Source organism: Oncorhynchus keta, chromosome 24 (genome assembly GCF_023373465.1).
Source record: "Oncorhynchus keta strain PuntledgeMale-10-30-2019 chromosome 24, Oket_V2, whole genome shotgun sequence".
Classification (NCBI taxonomy): Eukaryota; Metazoa; Chordata; class Actinopteri; order Salmoniformes; family Salmonidae; genus Oncorhynchus; species Oncorhynchus keta.
In genome coordinates, this window is record NC_068444.1 from 15,621,923 (window position 1) to 15,635,715 (window position 13,793).

The following is a 13,793-nucleotide window of genomic DNA, read 5'->3' on the forward strand; positions in this document are numbered from 1 at the left end:
GAATTTCATCTTCCAAAGCAACAGGAACATCTACAAAAGCAACAAAGCAACATATTTCGAGAACAATTCAAGCTAGTAGATGTCTTCAAAGTTCCAGTAAAAGCAGTGGGACCAATTAGGCTGTTTTCTTGTCCACTTTGATCACAACCTTATGTTTAAGTTGGATTAGTGGAGCAGGTTGAGAGCTTCAAGTTCCTTGGTGTCCACATCACCAACAAACTAACATGGTCCAAGCACACCAAGTAGTGAATACAGCCAAGTACATAACAGGGGCCAAGCTTCCTGCCATCCAGGACCTCTACACCAGGCAGTGTCAGAGGATGGCTCTAAAAATTGTCAAAGACTCCAGCCACCTTAGTTATAGACTATTCTGTCTGCTACCGTATGGCAAGCGGTACCGGAGTGCCAAGTCTAGGTCCAAGAGGCTTCTAAACAGCTTCTACCCCGAAGATATAAGACATCTAATCAAATGGCTACCCAGACTATCTGCACCCCCCTTTACACCGCTGCTGCTCTCTGTTGTTATTGTCTATGCATAGTTACTTTAATAACTCAACAAACCGGTGCCCCCGCACATTGACTTTGTACCGGTACCCCCCCCTGTGTATAGTCTCGCTATTGTTATTTTACTGCTGCTCTTTAATTACGTGTTACTTTTATTTCTTATTCTTACTCTTATTTTTTGTTAAATTGCATTGTTGGTTAGGGGCTCATAAGTATGCATTTCACTGTAAGGTCTACTACACCTGTTGTATTCGGAGCATGTGACTAATAACATTTGTTTTGATTTGATTAAACAGAGAAGCCAGAATCCTCCACTGACCTTAAGAACAGCTGAATGAATTACTCTCAGCACTTACAGAAATTATGGCACATAATTAGTAGACACTATGGACACTTCTCATCACAGGAGTGTTCTGTGTTCTAACTATAGTGGCCTTGTGTCTCAAATGGGAGGGATAAGGAGGAAGTAAGCAAAGTATGTACCTATGCTGTTAGTATGTACCAACTATTAGAGTACAATGGAAACCTGAAATTTACCGTTGAAGATTGTGGCATTCACTTGCTTAAACCCACGCTTACCGTTTGAATACCATGTTTAAGAATACAGTGCAAATGGAACAGACGATCTCATCATATCAAATGATAATTTCCTATCAGGTTTAGTGAGGATAACAAACAGCTATCTTGTTTTGTTCACTAGTTACCCACCTGTAGTTTACCACAAATGAGTGGACACAGTTTCCTTTGTACCTTAAAAATAGATAATTGTCTTGCATGCTCTATCGCAAACAGGCATTAAAGATAAAACCCCCAGAAGTAATTAGCTCTATCTTAGACTCTATTCCTTTATGCAAATATACACCTCATTACAGCAATGGGCTGTCACACTAGTGAACACAATGCAGAAAGGGTCAGTTACATCACTGTCAATGATTATATATTTCTGAATAAAGTTTGTTAAAAGACTTCTTAGAATCTATTCATTAAGATATTTTCTATGATATTAAGAAATATTCATGAATTGTAGCCTGATATGTTGAATACCAAGGAGAAAAATAAATAGACAATGAATCACAATTCCACAAATACATGTCAACATTGTGACAAGAGGGAGCCCAATCACATTTGCAAGACTTTCACCAGACATTAAAGCGAATCCCCCTCGAGTCTGTAAATGCCATTCGCCATTCTGCATTACCTTGACATAGTGGAGCTGGGGTATCCCAATGATACAGTCCATTCGGATGTAACCGGCAGGTGGAATTTCTGGGCCCCACTAGTCTGTAGCCAGCATAACAATAGTACTGCAGATTACTTCCTGGGATCTCTCTTGTTCGGTTAAGCACCCCTCCATTTCCAGGTGGGTCGTTAATGCTACAATAAGGAGCTAAATTGAAAAGAAAGGAGCAATTTAAGTGTTTTGTATACCATTCCTCCTTCTAAATGATTAACGATATACACTAGATATACATTAGTACTTCATATTACATTATATTAGTATACCATTAGATTAAATCCATCCACCAGATGACTAGTACTAAATGGTTATGTCTAGGTTCTAGGTGATTAGACCTCATGTTAAAACTCCAGGCATCATTCTTATTTACTTTGATGAAAGACCAATGGACTGTTTAAGACAAAGGGAAAAATCCCTTGGCTGGGTAAAGACTTCTTCACTCCCAAAGCAGTTTTGTAAAGATCAAACGGAGGTGTATTACCCTGTCTGTGTTCAACATCCATGCATTATTTAAAAATACTTTTACATAGTTTGACAGCACTGAGGTAGCCACTCTGAAGCCTTCAGAAACCATCACTCATTCTGACACGTCAGGCCTCAATGCAATGTAACCATTTTTTTACAGAGTCATTTTTTTCGCACAAGGGATGGCAAATTGAATAAATGGGGAAACATGTGGAAACAAACTGGAATAATAACCAGCACAGGGGCTGGAACGGCAAAATTATCGACTAAAATGAATTGAGAGAAGAAAAGCAACAGAAAATGCAGAGGGAGAGAAAAGAGGAGAGAAGAAATGGAGAGTAATCATTGCCACTGGGCTTTGTGAGCTATATATCATGTTTGGTCATTGGTGGAAATGTCGGTTTGAGGCACCGGACATGGCGGTTATTCAGCCAAATTCATTATCGGATCTTTGACCTCTATTATGAAGGACTTGCAAAAGGATCCCTGCAGGTATACAGTCTAATGAGGGCTAACTTGTAAAAGTCTGACTGCCTCACACACTTTGACCTACATTGGATCCAAAGCAACTGCCTCAGAGGACAGAGGCTGGTGTCTAAGCTTTGACACCCATACAAGAGAAAAAAGGCTATGGCGCTGTCCCACTTTTTGAATGTCCTGTAATTCAAATGTTTCATTTGGTGTCTGTTATGAAACATAGGAATGATGATGCATTAGTAGAAATAGACATGCCCAGAGCACATGGGTGTTAAAGCCTTTTCACAAACTGAAACATATTGTTATGCACTACAAACCTGTGTAGCGGATTCTGAATCCTCTTTTACTGGTTGCATGATCAGTGGACCATCTCAGGTAAAGGTGGTTGGTCTTGCTTGTAAAGTTTAACTGTGTGGAGTGATTTCCACTAAGGGCCACCAGCAAAGGGCTCTGGCCAGATGGTCCTAACAGAGCAAAAGTAACACTCACATATGACAGTGCTTGTTGTAAGGCATTTGAACATTAAATAATCTCTGACATGGCATAAACATTTGAAAACAAACAAAATAAAACATGCATATGACTTATTTGGCTGTTGGAAGAGGAAATTACCGTCAAAGAGCTCAAGTTCGTCGAACTGCTTCTCACTCTGAAACATCTCCACAAAGATGGAGATAGTGTACGCAGGTTGAACCCTGATGACCCAGGAGCAGGTCTGAGAGTTGGGGTAGTTTTTAGGGAAACCTGGACTAAGGATAACTCCTGATGAGGAGGAGCGTTCTTCATTTGCAGGACACTGGGCTAAACGCACAACACACACATGCAGACAAATGAGAAATAGTTAGTTACTGCTACAGTACACATCTTTATCACCTCAACTGTACTTCTCTTGAACTTCTCCAGGTTGCTAAATCCAAATGAGCTCAGGGTTAGTGATCTATGGCAAGAAATAATGTGAAGGCATTTTCCACTTCTACCCTGTGGGCAAATGATAATGAAAACAAACCGAATGGACCATAGCTGCATTACGGAATTACAACATTTAAGGAAACTCTGCTTCGCTTATCTCCATATCTCTCTAGAAAATGTACTTTGTGCTCTGCTAATGGAACCATACTGCTGCCTTCCATCTGTGTCATCACATTGGCACTATAATTAGAAATGATATGCACACCATTCATAAGCCATTCAATCTGTGACTCACGTTCAGTCAGAGCTTCGATTTCAAATAGTCACAGAGACTCTAGCTACACTCTAGCTGCACTTTGTTTTTTAACAGGCTGATGCACACCTTGGAACAATGTCTAGTAATAGTGTCGTATAAAGGAGTCATCAGAAGGATACAAAGAAACAAGGGTAGAACGTCAGATATAAACAAAAACAGGCAGGTAAACTGATACGCTTGTAAAAGCAGATAACTGGAAGTATCTGAGCTGAAAGTTCACATCCTGTTATAAATGGAATAATAAATAAAATAATCAGAAAAAGGTCAGAACATTCCCTTACCTTCACAAGTTGGCGGAGGACTCTCAAACTGAAGATGAGAGTTGAGCTTACAGGTAAGCTCACTGTTGCCTACCAGGGTAAATCCAGGGAAGCAGCGATACTTCACAACATCTCCTGGACAAAATAATGATTTCATACGTCTTATAGCAGATGTGATATCATCAACGTCTGATGGAAACCTACATTGGATATTATGTTCATGTGTCTCGAGACAATGCCAACAGCTATATTACATAACAGCCTGCTATATACTCCTAACATGGTTGTCCAAGATCATTTCAAATAAAGGTTCACACTCCAGCATGCTATACCTCTTTGATTCAAAGTCACATAGGAACATGTTTAAACTGAATCATGTAGCGGGTCACTATCTGACGTCCCACTGCAACTCTGTGTTGAATTATATAACCCAGTGTTGACCAACTCTCTGGTACAAACTTACCTATTTCATAATCTTGATCTTCATATACTATTTCAGCTTCTTCCACTGTTGGTGGAGGTGGGCATTTCTTTAGACGATAGGCTGGAGGAGAGAAAGAATTAAGTAATTTGCCAAAATCACATAATCCACAGTATATTATACTTATGGATACGTATTCTATCACTTCGTCTATCTGACAAACATAAAAAACAAAGAAATCACACAAGATAAAGGGATGGGCAAATACAGTTGAAGTCGGAAGTTTACATACACCTCAGCCAAATACATTTAAACTCAGTTTTTCACAATTCCTGATATTTAATCCTAGTAAACATTCCCTGTTTTAGGTCAGTTAGGATCACCACTTTATTTTAAGAATGTGAAATGTCAGAATAATAGTAGAGAGAATGATTTATTTCAGCTTTTATTTCTTTCATCACATTCCCAGTTGATCAAAAATGTACATACACTCAAGTGTCATTGCCTTTAAATAGTTTAACTTGGGTCAAATGTTTCAGGTAGCCTTCCACAAGCTTCCCACAATAAATTGGGTGAATTTTGGCCCATTCCCCCTGACAGAGCTGGTGTAACTGAGTCATGTTTGTAGGCCTCCTTGCTCGCACACGCCTTTTCAGTCCTGCCCACAAATTTCTGTAGAATTGAGGTCAGGGCTTTGTGATGGCCACTCCAATACCTTGACTTTGTTGTCCTTAAGCCATTTTGCCACAACTGTGGAAGTATGCTTGGGGTCATTGTCCATTTGGAAGGCCCACTTGAGACCAAGCTTTAGACCAACCTCCTGACTGATGTCTTGAGATGTTGCTTCAATATGTCCACATCATTTTCCTTCCTCATGATGCCATCTATTTTCTGAAGTGCACTGGTCCCTCCTGCAGCAAAGCACACCCACAACGTGATGCTGCCACCTCCATGCTTCATGGTTGGGATGGTTTTCTTCGGCTTGCAAGCCTCCCCCTTTTTCCTCCAAATGATGGTCATTATGGCCAAACAGTTCTATTTTTGTTTCATCAGACCAGAGGACATTTCTCCAAAAAGTACAATCTTTGTCCCCATGTGCAGTTGCAAACCGTAGTCTGGCTTTTTTATGGCGGTTTTGGAGCAGTGGCTTTGTCCTTGCCTTTCAGGTTATGTCGATATAGGACTTGTTTTACTGTGGACATAGATATTTTTGTGCCTGTTTCCTCCAGCATCTTCACAAGTCCTAGTGTTGTTCTGGGATTGATTTGCACTTTATACACCAAAGTACGTTCATCTCTAGGAGACAGAACGTGTCTCCTTCCTGAGCGGTATGAAGGCTGTGTGGTCCCATGGTGTTTATACTTGCATACTATTGTTTGTACGAATGCAAGTGGTGCATTCAAGCATTTGGAAATTCCAAGGATCAACCAGACTTGTGAAGGTCTACAATTGTGGAGGTCTTGGTTGATTTCTTTTGAAAGGCACAGTCAACTTAATGTATGGAAACTTCTGACCCACTGGAATTGTGAGCAATGAATTATAAGTGAAATAATCTGTCTGTAAACAATTGTTGGAAAATTTACTTGTGTCATGCACAAAGTAGATGTCCTAACCGACTTGCCAAAACTATAGTTTGTTTACAAGACATTTGTGGAGAGTTTTAATGACTCCAACCTAAGTGTATGTAAACTCCTGACTTCCACTGTACATATAAATACAATCTGTTAGAGGACAATTGACCACATTCACCCGGTCACAAGGTAAAAACATGAGATAACTTTATTTCTGAAATATTTTCGAAACAGGGAATCAGCAAGCTTTAGCAGTAACAATATGCATTATAGCTACAACATTTTTTTTATTTGGAAGAGAAACTGACCATGGAAATTGAGGACAAAGAATCCACTTGTGGAGAAGTCACTGTGAAACTTGATAAGGACCTGATTGAAAGAACTGTAGGCTGACTCTAGCGCTGTATTACCACTGAAAATCCCAAGCTGTGGGTAGCTCTGCTCAGGGCCATCCCTGGAAGAGGCCAGAAGACATTGAAAGAGCATTACATTTATAACACACACATTAAACATTGTAATAATGTCCAGAATTTCAGTGTGGCATGGTTGAATTGATTTGCTCTCAAATCTATAGCAAGATTTGTGCTGACGTTCATATAAAAACCATTACATTACAGACAGTGTTGAATGAAAACAGCAAAAAATGATGACTTTACAGACTACTGGCCTCCTTTAATGGCTTCTGAAGATGAATTATCCATGTAACTCACAGAGGGCTGTATTGTGGCAGAAAGTGTGTATTTTACCCATTGAAATACATAGTTTTAATCCACTCTCGGGTGCTGCAGATTAAACCATGGCATGCACTTATTATATTGTGACATTCAAGTTCATCTTCACTAGTAAAAGGAATAAAAAGGCACTATGTTGATTTGTTTCCTGTCTTGCTGTATTTACAGTATAACTCTGGGTTTTCCTGTGCAGGTTAGCGTTTTCGTCATGAATTTTGTTCTGAAGGCAGCTCCGCAGAGTGTCCACGAGGAAAAAACGGGCTGAATCAACATTGTTTCTACGTCATTTCAACCCCCCCCAAATTATTTGATGACGATGAATCAATGTGGAAAACTAATTGGATTTGCACATTGAATTCATGTTCATTGACAATTCAACTAAATATAAAACAAAACTAGACGTTGAACTGATGTCTGTGCCCAGTGGGTGGTCACTAGCTGGCACAACCACAGTCATAAAATCGGATTTTTAAACCTAAACCTAACCTTGACCCTAATATTAACCACACTGAGTGTTAACCCTAACCTTAAATTAATACCAAAAAGCAATTTTTCTTGAATTTTTACAATACAGAACATTTTGACTGCCCCATCTAGCAGAAATCGCTCAGCTCTGCCTTTAGGACAAGACTCATTCCAATAAACGTCAACCTGCTCGTCCTGTGCTCTGAAGTACATGGTAGTTATTCACAGTAAAAGACACATCAGCCAATTATGAACTGATGGGGCTTGTGAGAAACCATTAATCCCTTACCATACAGCAATGTAATCTGTGACAGGCTCCGTCTGAAGCAGGGTGAAGTTGATGTAAATACCATGTCCGTGTGGCACGGTGATAAGCCAGGTGCAGTCCTGTGAGTTAGGGTACTCATTTGGGTACTGAGGCGAGAATATGGTGCCATTCTGAGCTGTCATATTGTAGCCACATGGAGCTGCAGTAGAAGACAAGACGGAGCGGTATCATCACAGAGGGTATGTCCCATGTAGCTCAGTTGGTAGAGTGTGGCGCATGAAACGCCAGGGTTGTGGGTTCGATTCCCTCGGGGGACCAGAACAGGGGGGAAAAGTATTAAATGTATCCACTCAGTACTGTAAGTTGCTCTGAATAAAACTGTCTGCTAAACGTAGAGCACATAGTAGAAATTGATGTAAAGTAGATTGGAGTTATTTGTCTGCTAACAATTTAAGAACATTTCTTCAACAATTGAACCTTCATTTCAAATATCTGTACACTGTATTACTTGTAGATTAAATATTATGAGCAGCAATCACAAGAGCAGTTTTGACAACAGTGCAAACCCCATACGGTGTTATACTATCATGGTAAGTGTCTCTTTCACTGGTATCTAGGATTAGGTAATCCTGCACAACTTTGAACCCACAAGGGATACAGTGATAACTTCAACAAGAACCCAATTTACCAAATACACCTCCAAAACACAATACCATGATGCTGAAAGGTGTCGTTGAATGAGGGACAGCTCTAACAAATCTTTGCAGGTATTGATTGAGTAAGCCTTTGCCAGCTCGTACACTGCTCAATGCAGAAGAAATTTAGCACATGTCCCAGTAGTGTGGGTCTCAACTGAAGCAGTTTTCAAAGGCAGTAATATGAGAGGCAGTTTTGGGAAACGCTGCCTTTTTTCATACAGTATAACAGAACTTCACAACAGTATTACGAGGGTTCTATAATAACATCTAGTATAAGGGCTGATAAAAATGTCCTAGCAAATACATTCTAAAATAGTTTGATAAATGAAGCAAAGAAGCCATTGATGCTTTTGGTAAAATATATGTTATGTATAATATTAACCCATGCTCACCCTCACAATGGGGAAAGGGATGATTCCATTTTCTGTTGATTCCATGTTGGCATGTGAGCACAGGATGTCCAATCAGAACGTATCCAGGAAAGCACTCAAAAGTTATTGACTGGCCAGCATTGTAGTCATTATTAATAATATATCCGTTAGGGAATGGAGTAGGGTCTTGGCAATTCTGCAATTCATATGCTAAAACGCAAGAGAGAAAGTCAGAAAAAAAAATGTTACAAGCTTATGCAATAAAAATACATATTTCTTATAACAGGAATGCACATACATCACAACAAAATAAAACATATTTCAACAAGAAATGTTCAAACAAATTATGTGGACTGTCGTCAACAGCCCACAGGTGACCCATCCCACTTAACCTTTTGAGACAGTACTGGAACACACATGACACCTGTCAGACACATTTTCACGAAATGTCACTATGACATGTCTATTTCAAGCATAATGCCAACAACAAAGAATGGATGCCAGGAAACCAATAAACTTTTCTGTTCCAACCTAAAAAATACAGCAACGTTACAGCAACGTTACTCCAAAAATCTATTGAAGCTTGACAGTGCTGGAAATTGACGATCAAGTTCACATTCTTTTTGCATACAATGAGAGAGCAATTGTTAAATGAGATGTGGTGTTTTTTTTGGTAAGAGGAGAAGAGGAAAAGCCAGGATATGAACCCTCTGGCCTATATGTGGAAGAAGATGACACACAGGGTTATCTCTTGAAAAGTGGAAGCCATGCACTCAACAGCTACAGTTGCCATTGACCGTAACAAGAACCCCAGGACCAGTGGAAGCAAAATAGCCCCATAACATCAAAGTGCACTCAACATCTAAATGCTGCTCTCCATTGATTCTGAATGCTTTGTCCAGGCGGGAGAAGCAACATAACAGAGTAACCTCTCAATGATCCGGAGAGGGCAGATTCTCAGATAATTTAACTGACAGGTACTTAAGTCCTTGAAGCTGACATTCCATCTATTTTGCATTTAACCTTGAATCATCCTAAAAAGAAAGCTAAACCATATCAACAGATGACAGATAAAAACACTATCAATAAGGATTTCACATCAGACATTCCCATAGATTCTTTCCCAGATTTGACACAAATGCCCCAAAACAACATCCAAGCCTAGCGCCAACAAATTGTCAATTGAAACCAATGCAAACCAAGCTCTTTTAGGTGAGGGGAAACCATGCTAGACATGGTGGATGAAAATGAAGTACACCTCACCTTGGTAGGCTAGTTTGAATCCCTGCCTGTTTTCAGAGTGGTCACTGTAGAAGTGAATCACGGTCTCATGTGTTGTACTCAGCAGGTTGGGCGGCAGCTGACTTCCGCTAAACTGTCCAATCAGAGAGCTGCTGTGCTGCGGCCCATTCCGCACCTCTAAAAAATCATGGTTGTCTTCAGAGGAGAAGTTGAAGAACTGAATATGAGCCCCTGTAAAACATAGAAACATTATATGAAATACACTGTATGTATGCTTGACACCCCGGCCATCCTACAATCTAAGATAGATGCCCTCAATCTCACACAAATTATCATGGAACCTACCAGGTACAACCCTAAACCTGTAAACACGGGCACCCTCATAGGTATCATCCTGACCAACCTGCCCTCTAAATACACCTCTGCTGTCTTCAACCAGGATCTCAGCGATCACTGCCTCATTGCCTGCATCTGTAATGGGTCCGCAGTCAAACGGCTACCCCTCATCACTGTCAAACGCTCCCTAAAACACTTCAGCGAGCAGGCCTTTCTAATTGAACTGGCCCAGGTATCCTGGAAGGATATTGACCTCTTTCCGTCAGTAGAGGATGCCTGGTTATTCTTTAAAAGTGACATCCTCACCATCTTGAATAAGCATGCCCCATTAAAACAATGTAGAACTAAGAACTGATATAGCCCTTGGTTCACTCCAGACCTGACTGCCCTTGACCAGCACAAAAACATCCTGTGGCGTACTGCATTAGCATTGAATAACCCCCACGATATTAAACTTTTCAGGGAAGTTAGGAACCAACATATACAGGCAGTTAGGAAAGCAAAGGCTAGCTTTTTCAAACAGAAATGTGCATCCTGTAGCATAAATTCCTAAAAGGAGAATAAGAGCACCTCCTCCCAGCTGCCCACTGCACTGAGGCTAGGAAACACTGTCACCACCGATAAATCGACGATAATCGAGAATTTCAATAAGCATTTTTCTACAGCTGGCCATGCTTTCCACCTGGCTACCTCTACCCTGGTCAACAGCTATGCACCCCCCACAGCAACTTGCCGAAGCCTCCGTCATTTCCACTTCACCCAAATCCAGATAGCTGATGTTCTGAAAGAGCTGCAAAATCTGGACCCCTACAAATCAGCTGAGCTAGACAATCTGGACCCTCTCGTTCTGAAATGATCCGCCGCAATTGTTGCAACCCTTATTACTAACCTGTTCAACCTCTCTTTCGTATCGTCTGAGATCCCTAAAGATTGGAAAGCTGCCGCAGTCATCCCCCTCTTCAAAGGAAGAGAAACCCTAGACCCAAACTGTTACAGACATATATCTATCCTACCCTGCCTTTCTAAAGTCTTCGAAAGCCAAGTTAACAAACAGATCACCGATGATTTCGATGCCCACCGTACCTTCTCTGCTATGCAATCTGGTTTCCCGAGCTGGTCATGGGTGCACCTCAGACACGCTCAAGGTCCTAAACAATATCATAACCACCACCGATAAAAGACAATACTGTGCAGCCGTATTCATCGACCTGGCCAAGGCTTTCGACTCTGTCAACCACCGCATTCTTATCGGCAGACTCAACAGCCTTGGTTTCTCAAATGACTGCCTCGCCTGGATCACCAACTACTTCTCAGACAGAGTTCTGTGTGTCAAATCGGAGGGCCTGTTGTTCGGACCTCTGGCAGTCTCTATGGGGGTGCCACAGGGTTCAATTCTCGCATCATTCTGTATACTTCTGGCCCTTTTTTGACACTGTGTTAACAAACCTCCAGATGAGCTTCAATGCCATACAACTCTCCTTCCGTGGCCTCCAACTGCTCTTAAATACAAGTAAAACTAAATGCATGCTCCTCAACTGATCGCTGCCGGCACCTGCCTGCCCTTCTAGACTGTAAACTCTCCTTTCAGACTCACATCAAGCATCTCCAATCCAAAATTAAATCTAGAATCGGCATCCTATTTTGCAACAAAGCATCATTCACTCATGCTGCCAAACATACCCTCGTAAAACTGACTATCCTACCGATCCTTGACTTCAGCGATGTCATTCACAGAATAGCCTCCAACACTCTCCTCAGCAAATTGGATGCAGTCTATCACAGTGCCATCAGTTTTGTCACCAAAGCCCCATCCACTACCCACCACTGCGACCTGTATGCTCTCATTGGCTGGCCCTCACTTCATATTTTTGTCGCCAAACCAACTGGCTCCAGGTCATCTATAAGTCTTTGCTAGGTAAATCCCCGCCTTATCTCAGCTCACTGGTCACCATAGCAGCACGTGCTCCAGCAGGTGAGTAATAATAGTAACCAGTAATAATATATTTCACTGGTCACCCCCCAAAGCCAACTCCTCCATTGGCCACCTTTCCTTCCAGTTTTCTGCTGCCAACGACTGGAACTAATTGCAAAAATCACTCAAGCTGGAGACTCATATCTCCCTCACTAACTTTAAGCATCAGCTGTCAGAGCAGCTTACAGAGCATTGCACCTGTACATAGCCCATCTGTAAATAGCCCATCCAACTGCCTCATCCCCATATTGTATTTTTTCTTCTCCTTTGCACCCCAGTATCTCTACTTGCACATTCATCTTCTGCACATCTATCACTCCAGTGTTTAATTGCTAAATTGTAATTATTTCGCTACTATGGCCTATTTATTGCCTTACCTCCCTAATCTTACTTCATTTTCACACACTGCATATAGACTTTCTATTGTGTTATTGACTGTGTGTCTGTTTATTCCATGTGTAACTCTGTGTTGTTTGTGCCGCTCTGCTTTGCTTCTTCTTGGCCAGGTCGCAGTTGTAAATGAGAAATTGTTCTCAACTGGCCTACCTGGTTAAATAAAGGTGAAATTTAAAAATAATAATAATTGATTCCTTCTTGACAGATTCTACAGTACCAGTATGTTTAGACAGATCTGTTCACTATAGATTACCTAAAGTGTTAACTATTGACAGTGATGTTGTGAAATGTGTTGTAATCATGTAATGCATTTAGCAGACATTACCTTGGTTCATTTAATGTGCTTTCGACCTACTGTACCAACCTTTTTTTGTCAAGCTACATCATGTTTGCATGTTGAGAAAAACTCTTCAACTAATATGTTATGATGGTAGAAATTATTCAGCAATCTAATACTGAGTTCAGCTCATGTTTTTCCAGGGGAGACACAGAAATGGGAAATGAATACAATACAATCTATTTTTTTCTGTTATGTTATGTTCGGTTATTTCAAGTGTAGCAAAGGTCTGATGCTGGAAGAAAGCATTTGCCACTTGGTGATGCTTAGGAGAATCCTTTGAACGATAATCTTGTTGTTATGCAGCCATGTACCTCTTTCTCACAATGCTTTATCCTACCCATTCTGTCTGTCCTAAAAGCTGTCATCAGCGTCTGCAAAGCCTCTTGTGTATTTTTTAAAAATATATATATATATTTTTAAATATTGGGCCCTGTAAACAACACAATCTAATGCATTGTTGGTACACACACAGCACAAAATGATCATTCTTGTTCTTACTTGTGAAGTTCTTGCTTGATAGGGCAGAAAATTGCTTTTGGATACAGTATACAATATTTTTCTTGGGTTAGGTAGAGAGAATTCTTTGTGCTCAGACAAAAGCCTGACTAGCTTTATAAATCACACACAATTACCTTGTTAACATCTGGAGTGTTTACTTTGTTCTGGAGTCATTTGAACTGTGAAGCACCGCAAATATGTGGGCTGCAACCCACAGCTCTCTTGTAAATAGCTAAACTGACTGCAAATGTCTCAAAATGTAGATAGAGAAAGAGGATAACTAAAGGGGATCCATTTCCAAAAGGAAGATGGCACA

General features: G+C 40.7%; 1 protein-coding gene across 1 annotated transcript in view; it reads right to left on the minus strand.

Annotated features, from left to right (window-relative positions):
* The window catches only part of LOC118402753 (CUB and sushi domain-containing protein 1-like), a 439,121-nt gene that overhangs the window by 37,001 nt on the left and 388,327 nt on the right, over positions 1-13,793 (minus strand). The window contains exons 41-49 of the mRNA XM_035800963.1: positions 9,957-10,166; positions 8,715-8,903; positions 7,646-7,823; positions 6,469-6,614; positions 4,632-4,712; positions 4,190-4,303; positions 3,296-3,484; positions 3,001-3,147; positions 1,703-1,891 (exon numbers count right to left, since the gene is read on the minus strand). Coding sequence (XP_035656856.1) covers positions 1,703-1,891; positions 3,001-3,147; positions 3,296-3,484; positions 4,190-4,303; positions 4,632-4,712; positions 6,469-6,614; positions 7,646-7,823; positions 8,715-8,903; positions 9,957-10,166 — 1,443 coding nt within the window. The remainder of the gene's footprint in view (positions 1-1,702; positions 1,892-3,000; positions 3,148-3,295; positions 3,485-4,189; positions 4,304-4,631; positions 4,713-6,468; positions 6,615-7,645; positions 7,824-8,714; positions 8,904-9,956; positions 10,167-13,793) is intronic.